The sequence below is a fragment of the Dermacentor silvarum genome, chromosome 1 (assembly GCF_013339745.2).
Source record: "Dermacentor silvarum isolate Dsil-2018 chromosome 1, BIME_Dsil_1.4, whole genome shotgun sequence".
Classification (NCBI taxonomy): domain Eukaryota; kingdom Metazoa; phylum Arthropoda; class Arachnida; order Ixodida; family Ixodidae; genus Dermacentor; species Dermacentor silvarum.
The window spans coordinates 281,803,522-281,825,631 of NC_051154.1; the positions used below are offsets into that span (position 1 = coordinate 281,803,522).

General features: G+C 43.2%; 1 protein-coding gene across 2 annotated transcripts; it reads right to left on the minus strand.

Moving 5' to 3' along the window:
* Nucleotides 1-253: 253 nt before the first annotated feature.
* Nucleotides 254-3,763, minus strand: LOC125942196 (uncharacterized). Of its 2 annotated transcripts, none has more exons than XR_007464889.1 (3): nucleotides 3,502-3,763; nucleotides 2,104-2,224; nucleotides 254-1,648 (listed from the first exon to the last, which is right to left on the minus strand). XR_007464889.1 is itself a non-coding variant. In XM_049660347.1 (3 exons), the coding sequence occupies exons 1-3, from the start codon at nucleotides 3,542-3,544 to the stop codon at nucleotides 1,461-1,463; spliced, it is 321 nt and encodes a 106-aa protein (XP_049516304.1). In that variant the 5' UTR covers nucleotides 3,545-3,763; the 3' UTR covers nucleotides 254-1,460. The 2 variants fall into 2 exon arrangements, 1 of the variants encoding a protein (XP_049516304.1); XM_049660347.1 differs by having other exon boundaries at nucleotides 254-1,659; nucleotides 2,146-2,224.
* Between the last annotated feature and the right edge of the window lie 18,347 nt (nucleotides 3,764-22,110).

Genomic DNA, 22,110 nt, shown 5'->3' on the forward strand with positions numbered 1-22,110 from the left:
TTCTGTTAAATTCTCAATTATGAACAACACTGTTCAATGAACAACCATTGTTTGTGCTAGTCACTACCATTTAATGGCTTGCTTTGCGTTGCAAAGCACAAGTTCACCCACCGAAACAGTTGCAGCCTCCCAGATTTATCGTCTCTTGTGTGCGCAGCAGGTCACCAACTTCACGTGACAATGTGTGGAACAGTTTGCTTCAGATTCAACACACAAAGATGTGAAGTAGAAGAATGTGATAAAGCAGTAAGCATAGTATTTCTTTATTAAATAAAATAAAAATAAAAGAAAGTTTCATGGCTTGAAGCTCTGCAAATATGGCAGGTGGGTCCCATGTTGAGGCAAGTCCACATGAGTAGCTCCAGTGTGTAATATCACAGGTAGTTATAACAAGCAAGTTCAAATAAAAAGGACCGAACAAGTCTAAAGAACATTATGGAAAAGAAAGAAAACGAACAATGTGAATAAACAACAAGACAGTTTTCAAGCCCGTCAAGGAGATTTGTCCACTGAGAACTATCAAGGAAATAATATGATGAGGACATATCTGGTGTCACTATTGCTATGACAAAACAGACTGGCTATTTTCATGAACAAGAATGCGATGAAGGAACAGATAGCCACTCTGAAATGAAAGAACCATAAGAAATATCTGGAGTGCAGACAGGAACAAGCTTGTGCTGTGCACAGCTCTTGTGCCGTGCACAAATCTACTGGGCACTTTAGCATTTGCCCACCCAGATGGTTACAGTTCCTCCTTAATGAAGCATTTCCTCACAGGTAACAGGGAACACAGTTTGACGAACGTTGCATCATTGGCTAGGCCATGTAGCATTAAGTTCGAAGTAAATACGAGCTTAAACAAACCAGCTCACATTCTCAGAATTTCTCTGCATGGCAGCGTGAAACAACACAGTTATGTCTTTCTTTTTGACTTTCACACATTAGTACTATGCTGTTTCCTTGTATTCATGCTTTTTCTGTCCTATTCTTGTGTTTCTGGTTTTTGTTATCTTTTGTCTCCTATGTCTAGCGGTTCTTTTTTTCTGTGGGCTATTTTCTAATGGTGTTCAATTATGTTGCTTATGTGAATGCTGCTCTATTTCCATTTATTTCTATTTATTATGCACCCACCTAATGCTTCGTTCAACTTACGAGGCCACTAAGCATTTAAAAAAAATGAATGAATAAATAAATAAGGCTTATCAGGTGACCACAGGAAAAAACAAAAAAGCGAACAAACAATAAAACAACAGAAATACAGAGATGGCTTTGCGTTTCCCTTTTAGTTGATGCAGGAAATAGTAACACAAAATATCTGAAGATATTGGTTTGTCACCAAATGTGTCAAGAGGGGACAGGGCTGCCCTGTCAGTACACGTGCAAAGACAATGTTGTCTCAATTAAATAATTGCCCATGCCTCATGTAAGACCCCATACCTGGGGTATTTGAGGTATTATTAAATAAAATTTAAAAACAAAAAAAGAAATGTTGACACAGCAGTGGTGCTGTTCGCAGGGCTGCTTAAATGGTGGTTGCTCAGGAGCTGGGCTGTCGACCGATTGGCGGGGTGCCCTCTTCTTGCTGGTTGACTTCGATGACGACTGGGTCGTACAGCCGATCCTGGCTGAGATGCACCAGCTGCCGCTTGTGAAGACCTGCAGGAGAAGCCGGAGCCATGAATTTAGGAGCACCTGGTGCTTTTGTAACTCATGCGTATTAAGAGGCTGTTGGCCCTAGATCCAAATAACTATGGTATCTTGTTCACTGCAACAGCATAAGCACAGTCTGTACTTTGTTTTACGCTACCAGTGACAAACAATGCCACCAGTTCAGTGCAGCAAAGTTGGCATTTTATTTACGTTAGGCATCGCGGCAGACACCATCAGAAAACAGTTTTAACTCCATTGATATCACACTAACCTACTAGTGCAAAACTTGGAAAGCACACGAACACAAAAGTGTAATTTTAATTTTTTTCAGTAATAATATACCATTTACCACCAAATAGTCTTGAGAGAATGCTAAACCAGTCCAAACAAATTTGTAGTTGCCATTTGGTGTCAGTTTAGCTGTTGTCACAATTTAAAAAAAAATCACACAATGCCGAAAACTGGAACTGATGGGCTCCCATAGCTGCCTACATGTTTGCCGCAGGAACCTGCTCTGGCTCATCCGGCGCTGCCTGCTCTTCTGGAATGGGCAGCCGGTCTTCCTCGGCCCCTGCACACACCAAGATTCGCATGAGCAACAGTGCCCCAGCTTGTGGCCAGGGACTGCCTACTCCTTAATGCCGACTTCCCATCAGGGCCACTGGGTTTCTCACAATGCAACCCAGAGGAAAATCTGGTGCCACCGTGGACGTGAGTCTCTTAAAATGGTGCTTCCAATCCATCAGAACCTCGGGATATAAAAGGTTTGGCTTGTATTGAATGTGGCCTGGCCCGAAACATGGCCAGGAATGTGGAAACAGGGCTTACTTGGAATAATGTCTTCAAAAGAGAGCTGGATCTAAAGAAATGCATGATGCCTAAAAGCAGGCTTTCACAGTAAAACAAAACTTTTTTAAATAGACGGCATTGAAACTGGTACCTAGTGAGCACAGATCTTTTTTTTTGTCTTCCTTCCAACTTTACAAGCCTGGCTATACTGTTACGGTTAAGCAGAAATGTTGACATCCTAGCGCGAGTGCTTACCTTTTAGTAAAAGAAAGAAAAGTCTTGCATAATCACAACATAAAAACATCATATTGCATGCAGTTCTAGCGCAAATAAAACATGGGGCATAACTTCATAAGCACAATTGTACAATTATTGTACAATAAGCACACAATTGCACTTATATATTTAACGAAGTTCTGTGTTGCATTCTTATCAGATGTTTGAAGCAGTACCCCCTGTGTATTCTTAAGGAACACATGTAGGATCCTAGACACTCAGTTATGTTTGCTATAATTCTAGCATATATAGGCTCATAGTTTCCCTCTGCTGCATGCATGACAGTCCATATGCTGCTCGTGGTTTTGAGCATGAAATCGATCCGGACAACATTAACCAGGTTTTAACAAGGGTTTCCTCACATGTAAGCTATAGTGGAGGACCTTTTGCACCTACGAGCTAAGTTGGGAATCAAATACCCAATACCTCACTAAAAGAAATTTAGTTGCAGCAAACAGTTACAACAGCAGTGCTACAGATGATCAGGAAATGACTGGTTCGGGACAACTTCGGAGGCCACTGGCTGTAATACACACACCAAGCAGCATTTGGAGGTTTGGTAAGGGTAATAAAACTGAGAGCAATCGCAACCTTCCATTGAGCAGATTCAAAAAATTGAATGAAGCAGTTGAAGAGATAAATTCAAATTGTACAAAGAAAACCAACGTAACAATCCTTGACATGCAGCGAGCCTAGACAAAATGGGAACAAAACATGACAAAAGCCTAGACTTGTGGACTTAACGTGAAGTTCTGCAGTAAATGCACAAACAAATCCTCTTACCGGAAACTTGTGCTGGTAGTTCTTCCTTGGGAATTCCACTCATCTGTGGAACCGTGCTGCAGGAACAAAAGTGGTGTTAATGGGCATCACACTCAAGTGAGGGTGGAAATATAAAACAAAAACACTTACGAAGTCCTTGCTGCCAGCTTCCCCTCAGCACCTGAAAAGTTGGGAAAGGGCAAAGCTATTAGGGAGATTTTCAGAAAGATTCAAATCTCTGCAACTTTCTACGTGGCTTCTGTCAGACTAGTCGAGTGCATGAGTGCCACTTTTTTTTCAAGTTTTCAAGTTAAGTTTATTTCTCTAAAGTTAATACAAAGTTAGTACAAGTCAGCACCATACAGTGTGCAAACACTGTATGGCCCCTTAGCCAAAGGCTAGTAGTGGGGCCATTTAAAAATATATAATTGGCAGTAAGCTTGTCTGTGACCCATTATTGCACAGTATAAATATAAGGAATACATAGAGCATATTAAAAAACAGTATAAATTGACACGAACACTTTGTTAGTATGAAAAAAAATTCTCGTTTGCAACTTAGCATAAAAAACACATTTGTAAGCAAGTGCATACTATTGGTCACCGTACATGGGATGAACATATTCAGACAGGTTCTGCGGACATTTGCTGAAGATAGTATTTTTTTAACCAATGTGATACATTTTGTTTTGTTTAGCCTCAAATAGTAAGTTATCCCATATTTTATGCCAATAAATTCCAGTAATCTCTGGCCATATATATTTCTTGTCGATGGTATGTTGAAGTTGCAAAAAGTTTTATTTCATGTTGGGCGAGCTGGCTTACGTAATATTGATAAATGAAATGTATGATTGGGTCCGTTATGATGTTATTAACGCATTTGACCATATTTATTTCATGCAAAGAATCGAAAGGCAGTATTTGTAATTTGACAAAGATTGGTTTACTTGTTTCATCTCACTGAGAGAAAGTAAGGGTGCGGATGGCTCGTTTTTGAAGGCGCCGAATAGGTTCTAGGTTGAAAATGTTCCCGTGCCCTGAGAAGAGCATAACAGCCAGATGCTAGCTTGAAGCAGAGAGCTTCTATGTGGCATTGGCAGTTTAGATTTTTGTCGAGAATAATGCCGAGATACGTATATGAGTCGGTGCGTGCGTTCAAGTGGACATTGATTTATAGACAACGAGACAGAATCACTACTGACGGTTTCGGAACGTGAATGAAAAAGAGTATATTTCATTTTTTTGGTACTTATTGTCAATTTATTCGCAAGAAACCATTCAGAAATCTCAAAAAGCTCTATTTGCGTTTTTTCTTCTATTTTCTTGATGTTGTTACCTGTAATTATCAAAGCAATGTCATCAGCATACATTAATACATTAGCAGACATTAGGTAAGTCATTGAGATAAATTCTAAAAAACAAGGTACCATGCACAGATCCCTGTGGCACTCCTTTTTTCAGATGTTGAGGGGATGAGGTTATCTTGTTTATTTCAACGATTTGGTTTCGATTGTGAAAATAACTATGAAAGAATTCAAGGTACGTTGTTGCGAAAGCCATAAATGCTTAGCTTATCAAGTGAGACATTATGATCAACTGTGTCAAAGGATTTTTTTAAATCGAGAAAAATAACTGCTACTAGTTGGTTATTGTGAAGCGCGTTTTTTATTGGGGCCTGTGTTAATGAAAGTGCTGCGGTAGACGTAGAATGATTAGGTCGAAAACCATGCTGTTGTCGACTGAGTACGCTATATTTTTAAAAAAAGAATGAATACGTTTAGCAAGAAGTTTTTCGAAGATGGTATTGATAACACTTAGAACAGATATGGGGCGATAGTAAGATGGATCAGATTTGTCTCCCTCTTTGAAGATCGGGGTGACCTTAGCAGTCTTTAACGATGTTGGATAGATTCCCGTGTGCAATAAGGGATTGATAAGTGGAGTAGTACTGGACCCAATATATCAATGTTTTCTTTGACTAGCCTCACAGTTATGCCATCAGGTCCCGCTGCTTTCCCAGTGCTTAGATTGTTTACAGTAATAAGTATTTCCTCCATATCAATGTCATGCATAACAAAAGAATTAACTATAGGGGTGATAAAATAAAAGGGTAAATTATGATCAGAAAGCATTTCTACTAAACAAGGCCTATGTTTCTGAAATACACATTAAATTTCTCAAAAGTACTTTCTGGTACATTATGAGGAAGAATGCTCTGCTTGCTAGACTGGGAGATAGCTTCGTTAACAATCTGCCATATCCTCTTGGAGTTACCTGTAGCTTGTTTAATCAGCCCTAAGTAATAGTCTTTTTTTCGCTTCCGCAGCGCCGATACTGTTATATTGCGGGCCTTTTAATACTCACTTAAGTAGTAAATATTGCTTTTGTTGTGTGTCCTCTTATGGTACCAGTAGTCTTTAGCCTTAAGCAGGTCTAATATATGATTTGTCATCCATGGGCAGGCAGGTTTATCATAAGAATGCTTCAGAAATTCACGTTTGCTATTCTTTAGGATGTCTTTTAATATCTGAATTAGGTTTGAGAATTCAGTATTGACATCATTATGATAAATGCCTGTTTTGCATGCCAACAGAAGGTTCCGAGCATAAGTGTAATCAATTTTCATGAATGTCTCCTACTATTAGATTTTTCTATAACAGGGATTCCTACTGTAAGAAATATTGGCAAATAGTCCAAGATAGGTTGTTGAAGGACATGGGTATCTACATTTGGTGATATGTTTGTCAAGACATGATCAATTATGGTTGCCATAGAAGAAGTTACGGATGTTGGTGTAGTGTATAAATTACCGAAACTATAAGACTGTCAAGACGTGATCAATTGATGAGCGATGCTTATGTGCGAGTTCGTGACAAGTCGTCTTTTGTTTGACAGTAATGCTTTTCTTTGGAGGCACGTTTGGTAAGTTGCATTCATTATTATTCATTTCTCTGAGGATACTTTGGAACAACTTTGAGTTTTAGGAACATTCTGTTAGGCAGAGGGCAGTATTGGTCTCTTCTGATCATGGTAGAGGCAGATACCTTTCCAGGTTAATTTGATGCTTGCGTTCAAGAAAGCGTGACAGCTGAACGCTCGAGAAAGAATAGCGTTAGTGTCTTTTTTTTCCGCAGAGATATGTAGAAAGTACGTGTGAGTCTCTGTTAAACTAAGTCTGTTTTCGGATTTCATGAGTTCTGAAAATAACACTGAATCACGTTAGATACTGGTTATTCTAGTCTACTTCATCTGATTTTAGAAATCGCGTGATCATTGTACCCGCAAGCACATAGAAAGTACCGCGCCTTAAAAATGGACTGCGCGGATCGCTTTTAGTAATGGTATACGCTACAGAATTCTTATCTCTTCGACGTATTATGTAAGGGTACGTCTAAGGCTGTGCGTGTCTCATACATGCATTTAGATGACGGCAGCATTTGAGTTTCATTTAGTGCATGGAAGTACTTATAAATAAGCACGAATCTCCTTGTAATCTTCTATGCGTAATTTGCGGAAGTTTTTTGTTTTTGGTTCTTTAATGCGTGAGTCGCACGCAAGAATTTTGAACGCAAAATGAAAGCGAGTCTGATAGTATATCCGTTAAGTCAACGAGGCTCTCAGTGGCACTGTTACGTGCATTATTAATGGATGCATAGTACAAACATATGACATTTAAATTCTCAATGATTTAGGGTCATTCTGCTGTTAAGTTTGGGGAATTTTGGTGTTGTATGCATAGACGTGTAGTGTTCTGTTCGATGTTTTTTCCAGTCCACTACATTTTCAGGCATGGAGTGGCACCTCAACCGGCAAGAAAAGGAAACAAAATATCACCGAGAGCTAGTGGGGCTATACTAGTCAAGGTGCAACCAAATTAGGAAGGCCCACTAAGCTTCAACAAGGTCACTCCCTCACCAGAACAGGAATTGGCATCCCTGGTGCAGTATTTGGCCACTACCTCCCTCATGACTCCTGCAATTTACCCATAGCCCTCAGTCCCCAGCGGTTGCGGACCACCTGACCAAGGCGGCGGTCAGACCTGCGACGCAGCAGAGGGTACTAATAATCTCTGGGTCCGGACAGGCTACCACTGGAAACTGAACCTGTCAACGTTGTAGAATAAAGGTGTAGAATAAAGGTAGTACAAGCCTACCCCCCAACCTCCAGTTACGATGATGAAGAAATAGAACAGTTTTATGAAGATGTTGAATTAGCGATGAAAAAGGTGCAAACTCAGTATACTGTTGTCGTGGGTGACTTCAATGCAAAAGTGGGGGGAAAGCCGGCTGGTGAGCAAGCAATTGTCAACTACGGCACCAATTCTAGGAACACTAGAGGAGAGATGTTGGTAGAATTCGCAGAAAGAAATAGGCTCCGAATAATGAATACCTTCTTCAGGAAGCGCAGCAACAGGAAGTGGACCTGGAAAAGCCCTAATGGAAAAACAAGGAATGAAATTGATTTCATACTCTCTGCCGATCCCAGCATAGTGCAGGATATCGAAGTGTTAGGTGGGGTAAAGTGCAGAGACCATAGGTTAGTGAGGTCTAGGATTTCTCTGAATTTGAAGAAAGAAAGAATAAAATTAGTCAAGAGGAAACAGGCCAACCTAGACGCAGTAAGGGTAAAAGCAGACCAATTCAGGCTGGTGCACGCAAACAAATATGCAGGTTTAGAACAGGAAGATGAAGATAACATAGAGGTAATGAATGAAACCGCAACTAGGCTGACCTCAGAAGCAGCAATTGAAGTGGGAGGTAAAGCACCAAGGCAACTAGTACGTAAGCTCTCCCAAGAAACAAAGGACCTAATAAAGAAATGACAAAACATGAAAGTGTTCAACTCAAAAGATGAAATGACAAAACATGAAAGTGTTCAACTCAAGAGATGAGATAGAATTTGCTGACCTGTCAAAACTGATCAACAAGATGATGATAAGAGATATCCGAAATTATAACGTGGAAAAGATTGAGGAACCAGTAAAAAATGGACGCAGCATGAAATCAGTGAGAAGAAAGCTAGGCATAGGACAAGGCAAAATGTATGCACTGAAAGATAAGCAGGGTAATATCAACAGGAATTTTGATGACATAGTAAAAGCAGCGGAAGAATTCTATACTGACCTGTACAGTTCCCAGAGCAGCCAAGATACTTTCATTCGAAGTAGTCATGAACAGGATACAGAGGCCCCTTCTATAACTAGCAATGAAGTTAGAAGGGCCTTAAAAGTCATGACCAGGGAAAAGCTGCTGGAGAAGATGGAATAACAGTCGGTTTAGTCAATGATGGGGGAGATATCATACTTGAAAATCTTGCGGCCCTTTATACGTAATGCCTTATGACTTCAAGTGTACCAGAAAGCTGGAAGAACGCCAACATTATACTCATCCACAAGAAGGGAAATGTTAAAGAATTGTAGAATTATAGACCCATTAGTTGGCTCTCAGTATAGTATAAAATATTCAACGAGGTAATTTCAAATAGAATCAGCACAACACTTGACTTCAGCCAACCAAGAGAACAAGCTGGCTTCAGGAAGGGATATTCTACGATGGATCATATCCATGTCATCAACCAGGTAATAGAGAAATCTGCAGAGTACAATCAACCTCTATATGGTTTTTGTAGATTATGAAAAAGCATTTGATTCAGTAGAGATACCAGCAGTCAGAGAAGCATTACATAACCAAGGAGTACAGGATGCATACGTGAATATATTGGCAAATATCTACAAGGATTGCACAGCAACCTTGGTTCTCTACAAGAAAAGTAGAAAGTTACCTATCAAGAAAGGGGTCAGGCAAGGAGACACAATATCTCCAATGCAATTCACTGCATGCTTAGAATAAATATTCAAGCTCTTAGACTGGGAAGGCTTAGGAGTGAGAATCAACGGCGAATATCTCAGCAACCTTCTGTTTGCAGATGACATTGTCCTATTCAGCAACAATGGGGATGAATTACAGCAAATGATTGATGACCTTAACCGAGAAAGTGTAAGAGTGGGGTTGAAGATTAATATGCAGAAGACAAAGATAATGTTCAATAGCCTGGCAAGGGAACAAGAATTCAAGATTGCCAGTCAGCCTCTAGAGTCTGTAAAGGAGTACGTTTATCTAGGTCAATTACTCACAGAAGAGCCTGATAAGGAGAAAAAAATTCATAGAAGAATAAAATTGGGCTGGAGTGCATACGGCAGGCATTACCAAATCCTGACTGGCAGATTACCACTGTCGTTGAAATGAAAAGTGTACAATCATTGCATTCTGCCGGTGCTAACATAGGGGGCAGAAACTTGGAGGTTAACAAAGAAGCTTGAGAACAAGTTGAGGACGGCACAAAGAGCGATGGAATGAAAAATGTTAGGTCTAACGTTAGGAGACAGGAAGAGAGCGGTGTGGATCAGAGAACAAATGGGGATAGCCGATATTCTAGTTGACATTAGGCAGACAAAGTGGAGCTGGGCAGGCCATGTAATGCGTAGGATGGATAACCGGTGGACCATTAGAGTTACAGAATGGATACCAAGAGAAGGTAAGCGCAGTCGAGGACTGTAGAAAACTAGGGGGAGCGATGAAGTTAGGAAATTCGCAGGTGCAAGTTGGAATCAGCTAGCGCATGACAGGGGTCATTGGAGATCACAGGGAGAGGCCTTCATCCTGTAGTGGACATAAATACAGGCTGATGATGATGATGATAAGACTGCATTACATTTGTATACTCAGTGTGCTTTGTCTTAATACTGTCAATATTTATGACAGAAAATCTTAGTCCGCACCGTACAAAAAAAGCAACACCACCTCCACAAGACGCTGAGCCATGCGTTTCTGATACTGTTTTGTATCCAGGAATACACACACTTTCATTCTTTTTTAATCAAGTTTCTGTAGTAGCAATAATAACGTTTGTCGGTTCCGGTTGTGTGGTAAGTGACAGAAGTTCAGGTTTTTATTTATATTGCGTATGTTGCTGTAAAATAGAGTAAATTACGCACAGTTTTCATTGTACCATCGTTAGCCATGATGACATACGTCATACATCAGGCATACATAAGAAACATAGCATCATGCTATTTTTCTAGATCTTCCTCACAGGTTACATGCACTACCCTCGCGTTTTCACTCTTCCGCATGAGTATTTTGTCGTCGGAAACCCAGGCAAAATTCCATTTGTTTTCTTTCTTGGCTTGCCTAGCTTTCCCAAGCAGTATCTTATTTTCTTTGCAGAGGTGCTCGTTTATGAAAACAGGTGTGTTTTCCACAAAACCAAGCATGGAAGCATTAAGTCAATGTTTTTTCACTGCCTGGAAAAACATGTCACATGAGGATCTGGACATGAACTTTACTACAATATTTGTGGGTCCACATTCTTTCATCGGTATCCGATGAACATCAACAATATCACTGCTGGTGTGTTCTATTTGTAAGCACGTAGCTATTGTTTGGATTGCTTTACGGCGATCCTCGTTCTCTGCTGCAGGTACACCTTTCAATTCAGTGTTATCCTTTCTTCCATGCTGCTTTAGTTCAATCAATTGCTTATTAACTTCCTTCAGTTCTCTGTTCAGTTTCTGGTTTTTCTGTTGAAGGTCCTGGGTGTGGGTTTTTACTTGATTTACTTCTGCTCGAAGTGCCTTGACTTCCAATTTGAATTCCTCAAAGCTATCGTTTATGAATCCCATCGACGCCCTGACAGATGTCAACTTTGTTTTTACCGCCAAGTTTTACGAGTCAAGCACCTTTTTTTCACTCTTGAGATCATGCGCTGCTGTTGTGAATTTCGCAGTCATTTCAGTTATTACCTTTACAACTTCCTTAATGCTACTTGGCGCCTTTTCTCCCAGTATTCTTGCGAAATCTGTCAGAGCGTCTGTGTTATGGTGTTTCATGATAAAAAAGTAGTAGCAAAAACAATATTGCAATGCAAGAACAAGAACAGTGTACAGTTGAGCAGGCAAGCAACCACGACTACCATGTAATCAGCTGAAAATTGCTAAAAAGTCAAGAAAAGAGTTGCCCACCTACAGCAATGCAGGGGAGCGTGAGCACATGTAGAGTGCACAGCTGCTGGCTCTGCTTTGAAGTTGGCCGGAAGAACAAGAACAGTGTACAGTTGAGCAGGCAAGCAACCGCGACTACCATGTAATCAGCTGAAAATTGCTAAAAAGTCAAGAAAAGAGTTGCCCACCTACAGCAATGCAGGGGAGCGTGAGCACATGTAGAGTGCACAGCTGCTGGCTCTGCTTTGAAGTTGGCCGGAAGAACAAGAACAGTGTACAGTTGAGCAGGCAAGCAACTGCGACTACCATGTAATCAGCTGAAAATTGCTAAAAAGTCAAGAAAAGAGTTGCCCACCTACAGCAATGCAGGGGAGCGTGAGCACATGTAGAGTGCACAGCTGCTGGCTCTGCTTTGAAGTTGGCCAGGTCCACCTTCCTTTTATAGAACCGACGTGGGCGTTTCTTATGCACAGAAACAGGGCACGTGGTGAAACTGTCTGGGCTTGTAAGGAACCACGATGTCACGCCAGATCCGATAGCTGGTGGTGAATGATGCCATCTGCCTGATGATTACAGCATGGTTGTTGCCTGCAGCTATACAAGGGAGCGTGAGCGCATGTAAAGTGCACAGCTGCTGGCTTTGCTCTGTCGAGTTAAGACATTGCCGAGTTAAGAATTTCTTCCAAATATAAATGAAGAGAGTTCAAGTTGGCACAGCATGGGAAGACGATCTTACGCCTTGAAAAAGTCATCACTACCTTTACAATAACACATAAAGAACAACATAAAAAAAGCTATAGTTAAGCATTGGGAATCAGGCTCTTTGGTTCGAAAGCCTGTGGGGAAAGGCTCGAATATAATTTATGAGTTACCTGAAGAACTAGCACCTGCTGGACATTTTTTTGTGTCTTGTGGTCTGTGCTGAGTTAAGGCAGAGCCACGTACTTATTGTGCAAGAATTTCTTGGCACCAGTGCTGCCTCCTGTACCACGAGTGAGTCTGCAAGTTTAGCATAGCCCCCTAAATGCAAGAGCATTCAACTAAGTGACCTTTAACATTCAATATATCAAATAGTGCAGACAACAGGAAAACACAGATGCAAACATGCACTGTTTCTTCCTCTCTAGGCCATCACTGGCACTGCTAACCATGTTGAGCAAAAGCCAACTTGTTTATCTTGGAGGAGGAGGAAAAACATTTATTAAGAAAAAAAACAAGCAGGCGTCTTCCTGGTTGTGCTGGGAGGTGCCCTCAGTCCAGGGCTCCTGCAGCTCTTGTCTCTTGCATCCGCTGCACCTGTTGTTGCTTGTCACGAGGGTCCGAGCTAGTCAGCACGGCCTCCCACTGCTGGGGTGTGGGGTTGGGTATATGGGGGGCTACCTGTATTTTGGGGCATGCCCATGTGGTGTGATATAGGGAAGCGTAGTCATTACAAAGGGGGCATTTGTACGAGTACAGTGCAGGGTGTATTGCGTGTAATCTGGTTAAATGGGGGTATGTGTTGGTTTGTAATTGTTGCCATGCTACTGTGTCTTCACTCAAGAGGGTCTCATGTGGGGGTGGGTATTGTCTGTTCAATCTATGGTGTTGTAATATGGCGTTGTATTGTAAAGTTATGGGCTCCATAGATGCAGCAGTATCCCTCTCTTGTGGCGCCCGGCTGGCATGAGCTCGGGCTACAGCGTGCGCATGCTGATTTTCATGGAGGGACTCGTCCTGGAGTCCATATTATTTCGACGTCGGGAAATTAAGAGGCTTTTTTGAGGAGTCGGGTGGCGATGGAAGATGTTCTGCCTCTGGCATAGCTACGGCAAGCTTCTTGGGAGTCGGTAATAATTGTAACGTGTTCTTTGGTTTGACTAGAGGTGATGGCTGTCTTCTCCACTTTGGGGGCATTGGCAGTGCAGACCCATCATCGAGACCACCTCTTGAAGGTTATGGTCAACAACGCTGACTACCATGGCTCCTTTTCAGGGGTGCTGCGCAGAATCTGTGTATACTGTGGTAGGGAGGTTACCGTATCCTGTCTGAAGAGTCTTTGCGCGAGCTTGCTGATGACTGGCATGATGTTCCGGGTGCATGCTTCTGGGGATAGCAGCTACCTTGATATGCTCCTGGATGTTGGGGGCCAGATAGATTGATTTTTTGAGGCCTCGGCCCTGTGTTGGTTAGCCTAGAGAGAGAGAGGGTCTTGTGTGGGGGTGGGTATTGTCGTCTGTTTAATCTGTGGTGTTGTAATGTGGCGTTTGATTGTAAAGATACGGGCTCCATAGATGCGACCGTATCCCTGGTGCCACGAAATTCTTGCATCAACCAGCTTCTTGTCTGTTAGTGTGAGGGCTAGGCGTTCTCGTTGGCTTGTGAGATGGGCGTCTATGATTTCGCGTACTGTGTTATGGACTCCTAGGGCTTCGAGCCTGAGTGTGGCTGTTCCCGGTGGTAGGCCGAGCGCTTGCTTTTATGCTTTCCACAGAAGTATTTCTAGTTGATATTTCTCTTTGGGAGTGAGAGGCAGGTACGGGACAGCGTAGGCGATGCAGCTGATTATCAGGGCCTTGACGAGCTGGGTCACGTCGTCTTCTTCCAGGCCCTACTATTTGGTGATGATGCGGCTGACCAATCGCAAGACTTGGAAGGTGGTCTGCTTGAGACTTTGGATGGTGTATGCGCCTCCGCCGTCCTGTTGTATGTGGAGGCCGAGGATGCGGACACAATTTACTGTGGGTATTTCTTTGCTGTCGAGGGTGAGTGTGATGTGAGGTATTTCATTGAGTTTTCTACGGGATTTCTGCCGAACGACTAATAGTTCCGATTTCTCAGGGGAGCATCGTAAACCACTGCTTTTTGCATAATGCTGGACGACATCGGCTGCTTCTTGGAGTGCATCTTGTTTTTCTCCTTCGGAACCAGTGGTGGTCCATACAGTGATATCATCGGCGTATATTGCGTGCCTGATTCCTAGTACTGCATTGAGTTTGTCAGGTAGTTTCATCATAGCAATGTTGAAAAGGGTGGGTGATAGAATGGCACCTTGTGGGGGTGCTTTGTTGCGAATAGGTAACGTCGGGGTTCTGAGTGAGCCAATGCCTATTGTGGCCATGCGGTTGGTTAGAAAGGAGCGTACGTAGTTGTACGTATTATGACCACAGTTGCTAAGACTTAGGTTTGTAAGGATGATATGGTGAGCCACATTGTCGAAAGCACCTTTAAGGCCTAGTGTTAAGGTCGCTCTGGTGTTGTGTGGTGAGATGTGTTCAAGGACTTGCTCCTTCAGCTGAAGGAGAATGTCGTGGGTAGAAAAGTGGGGCCGGAATCTGAACATTGTTTCGGGCAGCAAGTCGCTGGATTCTAGGTAAGGTTGAAGTCGGTTCAGAATGAAGTGCTCCAGAAGCTTACCTAGGCATGAAGTCAGTGATATTGGTCTAAGATTTTCTAAGCTGGAGGGTTTGCCTGGCTTTGAAATGAGGATGATGTCCACGTGCTTCCTATCCCCTAGTAGCGTACCCACCTCCCTATGATGAATAAATAGGTCAGTAAGAGATTCAATGGTGCCGTCATCCAGATTGCGCAGGAGCTTGTTATTTACTTTGTCCTTGCCTGGGGTGGTGTTTCGTGTCAGTGCATGGATTGCTTGTCGCACCTCAGAGATGGTGATTGGCTTGTGCAGGTTGCGGTTGTCGCCTCCGCTGTACGTGGGAGGTTGTCCCTTGTAACATTCGCGGTGCTGGTCACACTCTATGTTGGAGCCTGCAGATAAAATTGCCCCACTTGCCGCGATATCTTTTCTTTTTCTTTTGCCACCCCCTGGTTGGCTACGTAGCGCACAAAAAGCGCGTCACTGAAAGAAAAAAGGTGATTGTCTTCCTGGCGCTGCGTGGGTCGTCTGTTCCTTGGGCCGGTCATCCTGTCGCCCTCGGCGTCGAGCCGCCAAATACGTAACAGCAGGTGGCAGCGGTGACGGCGGTTGGAGCGCATGTCAGTGGTGGCCTTGGTGTCCGGTTTGGTGAGAGCACGGCTTACTTGACTTCATTGGGAGCATTAGCGACATTTACTTGGTAGTCGTGGCATTTTGACTTTGCTAAATATAATTAGTACGTGTAAGAGTGGAACTTATCAGCAGTCATGAACCTCGCATCGTTAACAAAACCCAACCTAGTGTTGCTACCTGAAGAGTTAGGTATCCCAGTGCAGAAGTCGATGCGCAAGCCTGCAATTATTGAAGCAATATCCAAATGCAGAGCAAACAACAACGAAGTCGAAGAATGTTAGAAGGCAGTTTCCCAACAGCTAAACAAACGAGAGGTGGAACTGAAGTTAAAAGAGATGTAGCTGCACAGCCTTGAACAAACCGACAGTTTCAACATGCGCGGATACATGCAACCTTTTAAGGCTGGTAGTGACATCACTTTGTACCTCGTTAACTTTGAGAGGACGTGCACTTGCACAAGAGACCTGGTCGCAACGCCTATTGACTTTACTTCCAAACGAAGCAGCGGACGTAATCGCAAGAATGCCAGATGAAGATCCGCATGACTACAATAAAGTAAAGCCATTTGGATGTTATTGTTACCGTCGGCTGCCATTCGGGATAACGTCTGCCTCAGAATACTTCCAGCACCAAATGAGCTACATTCTTGAAGGCCAAGACGGCGTCGTGAATATGATCTGACATTTTGGTTTTTGGCCGAGACAGGGCAGAGCATGACCGCCGGCTTCAAGCAGTGCTGGGTTGTCTTAGGAACGCCGGGCTGACCCTCAATAAGTCTAAATGCAAATTCGTTGTTACAAGCATCAAATTCCTTGGGGTAAATATTAGTGGCAGTGGTATTTCGCCGGACCCAAACAAGCTTGCCGCTGTCAGGTGCATGGAACCTCCGGTCGATGTCGGTGGTGTCAGCAGACTATTGGGCATGGCCAACCACGTGGGATGGTTCTTACCACACTTGTCAGAGGTGACGGCACCCATTCATGGGTTGCTCAACAAGAAAAGCGAGTGGGCGTGGGGACCAGCCCAGCAGGATGCGTTCCAGAAGTTGAAGGATCTGATGTCGTCCAACATCTGCATGGCAAACTACCACCCACTGCACCCGACCATCATATCCGCAGATTCTAGCTCGTTTGGCTTAGGTGCTGTTTTGCTACAAAACCAGCCGAGTGGGGAATGTAGAGCTGTGGCCTACGAATCACGCTCCCTCACACCAACGGAACAAAGGTACAGCCAGACGGAAAAGGAAGGCTTGACAGTTGCATGGGCAGTCAAGCGGTTTGACGAGTATGTCCGTGGTCTATACTTTGTCAGGACTGACCACTTACCGCTCACGTCACTGCTCGGTTCCATGGATGTCGATGCTTTACCGCCAAGAATCCAAAGGATTCGACTAAAGCTCATGAGGTACCAGTACAAGATTCTGTACATTCCAGGGAAGCTGCTGGCAACGGCTGATACTCTTTCAAGAGCCCCTGTCACACCAGCATCCACCGGTGAGGGAAACTAAGTGGAGTTGTAAGTGAGTGAGGTTGTCAGCAGCATCGAGCAAGACATACCAGTCGGCCTTAAAGCAGTGGGTCAACATCAGTCGATGGATGGCGAGTGTGTCACCCTTGTGAAATACTGCAGACAGGGTTGGCCCCGAAAAAGCAAGGTTCCATCGAACCTCTTGAAGTATTGGAATTACCAAGGGGAGCTGACGGTATGCAAGGAATTGCTTCTTAAAGGAGGGCGTCTTGTGATTCCGGAAGCTCTCTGGAGGGACGTTCTGGATGCAATCCATGAAGGTCATCAGGGCATGAACCGGTGCAGGGCACGTGCCCGCGACTCTGTTTGGTGGCCTAACATAGGCAAACATATTGCATCAATGTTTGAATCATGTGAACGGTGCGCAACTACAAGAGTTCAGCGGGCTGAGCCTTTGCTACCAACACCTTCAATACAGCGCCCATGGCAACAAGTGGGGGCAGATTTGTTCCACCTGGAGCGACAAAATTTTCTGCTGCTTGTGGACTACTATTCACTCTACCCGGAAGTCATCACGCTACGTAACACTTCCAGCCAGGCGGTGATTTCAGCTATCAAGAGTGTCATGTCTCGATTCGGCATACCGGAAGTGCTCTGAAGTGATAATGGACCCCAGTTCTCGTCACACGAGTTTGCAAGTTTTGCGAGAAATCGTGGGTTCAGTCATGTTACTAGCAGTCCTGGTTACCCCCAGTCAAACAGTGCAGTAGGACGGGCAGTGCACACTGTGAAGGATCTCTTCCGCATGAGCAATGACTGCTTCCTGGCACTGCTAGCTTATCGTGACACACGAGGTGTCATGGGTTGCAGCCCATCGCAGCTGCTCATGGGTCGGCGGTTACGAACACGCGGGTACCACGGCAAGCTGTCTCCAGAAATACCACCACCAGACATCTTCTCCAAAAGGACACCACCGGCAAGAAACGGCAAGCTCGGAACTTTAACCATCACCACGGGGTGCGAGAGCTTCTGGACCTCTCTTCAGGGGACGAAGTGTGGGTAACAGATGCCGAGTGCCGTTCTCAGGTTCTCCGCAGAGCCCAGTGGCCACGCTCGTACATCGTAGAAACACCCAGGGGTGTAATGCAGAGAAACCGACAGCATCTGGTATCTTTTGCAACCGAGCAGCCCATTCCAGATTCAAGTGCATCATCCCCCGATAAACCAAAACTGACATCTCCTACCTTATTTCCAAGCCTGGGGCCAAGCCAGGAGCAAGCATTACCCGGCAAGCACGAGAGCAGTGCCAGGCGGGACACGGGTGGCATCCCTGAAAAGGTTACAAGGTCTGGAAGGCGTGTGGTGCCACCCAAGAGACTGAACTTATGTGACCTCGGAAAGGGAAGATGTAGTGTTGTGTTGCATTCTAGCCCACGGTGGTGCCACTAACACCACTAACAGTAACGCTGCTTACCCCTCTAACAGAGGGTGCCACTGCTGTGGTTCCATTCCATTTGTGTATATATATTTATTTATTTATTCAAAATACCTTACAGGCCCATTGAAGGGCATTGAGTAAGGGGGGCAACAGTAATTACAAGTTAAAAAAAAAGATACAAAAAAAAATAAAAACAAAGATACAGACGAAAAAAAAGGCAACAATACAAATATTACGAAAAGCAAAGAACAACATCTTTATACAATATTAATACGCCACGAATTCAAGTTATCACGGAATGTTTCGCGATTAGAGATGGATGCAATGTGATCCGGAAGACTATTCCAAGTGCAATAGCTCGAGGTAATGGTGATGAGTTAAATGCCTTCATTAGACCATGAATGCGTGCAAAACTAAGTGCATTGTGAATGCGTCGAGATGTGCGCATAGGTGCATGAAGCGGCAAACAGTGAAATGTATTACTATAAATGTACCTGTGAAAAAGACATAAAAGAGCGATGACACGGCGATCTTCCAATGACTGAAATGTGAGGTCTTGCTTTATTCGGGTAACACTTGAATGATAGTCGTAGTTGCCAGATATGAATCTGGCTGCCCTATTTTGAACACCTTCCAACATACGGATTAGATAATCTTGATATGGTGACCATGTAGATGAAGCGTACTCTAATTGTGGCCCAACATAAGTAAGGTATGCTAATTTACGTACATCATAAGGTGCGTTGCGCAAGTTTCTGCGCAGATAACCGAGAGATTGAGAAGCTTTCGATGAGACAGCTCCTATATGCGTTGTCCAGGATAAATCCGATGAAAGGTGATCGCCGAGATATTTGTACGATGGGGTAGCCGAAATTATGGTATCATCAATGGAATAGTGAAATACCGAGTTAGTGCGCTTTCTACTAAACGAAATTAACTTACATTTTGAAGCGTTAAGCGACATATGCCAAGTTAAGCACCATCTGTTGGTTAGGTCAAGGTCATTTTGCAGTTTAGAATGATCGTCGAAACATTTAATATTGCGGTACATGACGCAGTCGTCAGCGAACAACCTAACGGAGGATGAAAGGTTAGCGGGCAAGTCGTTGATGTATATTAAAAAAAGTAATGGACCTAGCACACTGCCTTGGGGGACACCGGACGTGACGTCGCAAAGGTTAGACGAAATGTTATTGACCACTGTAAATTGCTGATGTGAAGACAATAAGTTACGAAGCCAAGACAGTGTTAAAGAATCTATACAAAGGGCAGACAACTTGGAGATTAAACGGCAATGAGGTACAGTATCGAACGCCTTAGCGAAATCGAGGAAGAGGCAATCGGTTTGATCATTAGTGTTCATGTTGAAGTGAAGGTCAGTTGGGAATTCGAATAACTGAGTGTCACATGAATAGCTTTTTCTGAAGCCATGTTGATTAGGGAAAATAAAGTTATTTGATTCAAGGTGATCGTAGATATGAGAAGCTATAATGTGTTCAAGAAATTTGCAGCATATGCAAGTTAGTGAAATTGGACGATAATTACGGGGTGAGTGTCTGTCACCAGATTTAAATAGAGGAACTACCTTACCAATTTTCCAATCCACAGGCAGCTCGCCTGATGATAAAGACTGGTTAAATAGAGTACACAGAAAACGACTGGAAATACCAGTAGTATTCTTGAGTATTTTAGAGTTGATGTTGTCAATGCCAAATGATGTGGAAAGTTTATGATTTGTGATGAGGTTCGCGACAGCTTCAGCAGTCAAGCTGATTGGAGCCATGAAAGGGAAGGGTTTATCTGGAACAAATGGCACATTGGAACAGTCTTCCTGTGTGAAAACAGACGCGAAATATGAATTGAAGGATACCGCAGAATCTTCGTCAGAAAGCGGAGTTTCTTTTGCATCGTGTATTGTAATGTGATCAGAAGACTTACAGGGAGAAATTATTTGCCAGAATTTTTTTGGATTATTTCTCATAAGTGAGGGCAAGTCCTGCAAATGTTTCTTTTTGGCTTCTCCTAATGCTTTACAGTAAGCTTGTAAGCAGTGCTTGTACTTCTCCCAGTAGGACGCGGAATTATTACGTTTCGCAGTATTTTATAAACGTTTCTTTTTATTTCGCAGAGTTCGAAGTTGCTTATTAAACCAAGGGTTGGTTTTGTCGTTCGATATAGAGATTAGCGGCACATACTTATCAACTAACTCAAGTATCTTTTGTTTAAGGAGAATCCAGTTATCATTCACGCTCCGTGAGGCAAACGACGGCAGAAAAAGCTCGTTATAAAAAACTTCTAGTTCGGTGTTGAACCGATCGTAATTACCACGGTTATAATCCCGAATATTTTTAGTCGCTGAACCTGAAAAAGCTAAAGGTAGATTAATTTGGAAGTTAAGAAGCCTGTGGTCGCTAAATCCTTCTATGTAAGAAATCGGACCAGTAGTCTCTGGTGCAGTCGTTAGAACCAGGTCCAAAATATTACTACCACGGGTGCATTGGTTTACAACTTGTGATAAGTTGAAATCAAGAGTTAACTCAAGAAAATCTGATGAGGCATGACAATATATATATCATGACAATAAACAGCGCCAGACACTTCGTTCTTTGCCGGCTTAACCGAAGGTCGTGTCGTTCCTCTCATCTCAACATGCATGAATTGTTTATATACTCATCTTTTATGTCAGCTGTTCTCTAACCTCAATAAGCCTTTGGTTATACTTCCTGCCTTTTCTGACACCTTTTTTTCTCTCCTCTTTCTGTTCTCATCTCCTTTCCCATCCGTAGGCTAGCTATTAACCTCCTTTTCCCTCTGTCCAATCATGTTGTACTCGTACATTTACTGACTCATTTGCCCATTGATGCGGGGCACTGCTTTCTTGCAATTCATTGCAGGCCCATAAAATATAAATGTATTCCGTGAATTCATGATCGTTTATCTAGTGTTTACCTGTCACAGACCCCTTGCTTGACCTGCTCACAAATTATGCAGGGACTTCCTCATGGACATTTGTGCCCTTAAGAAAAACTCCTCCACATTTCAAGCCAACTGCATGTCTTAGACAGCGAACAGCTGCTTGCTTTTCTTTCATTGTGGATTGGCGTGTCCCCAATCCATTACTTTAATTCAGAAGCTGTCTATTTAATTAATCATAGCAACAGTAAGCTGAGGTGTTTGAACCTCTTTTTGCTTGGAGACAGTCAGTGCACACCACTGTGGTGACCTCTGGCAACCATGATGCCACTCACGAGCTAAGCACAGGCTTCAGAGATATTTGGTGTGGAACAGCGGGATTCACTCTAGATTTTGAAGGTGGCATTTTAGTAAGTTGTATCAATTTGTTCAGTGCTTTAAGAACTATGTGATAACCTTCATAGTAAAGTGCTCATCTCCTATGTGGTGGACCCATGTTCCAATTCCTGGTGGAGGTGAGGTATTTTTTCTCTCTGCCTGCAGCTGATATTGTATGCATAACAAGTCAAAATGATTAGTTCACTCTTCCAGGGTTATATTTATAGCACCTGCATCGTTTGCCATTTACTTTCTGTGGGAAAAGTAATGGTTAAGACTGGAAACAAAGCACTTGTAATCACGAAAAGGAGAGTCTTGTCATGGTGCTTTGATGGTGGCTTCAGCATAAACTGCGTTTGTGGTATTCAGTTTGATCAGAATCATTTGTAGTCTAAAGGGCAGCTTCATGCAGAATAGTTACTGTAAACAGCAAGCCAGACCTCATTTT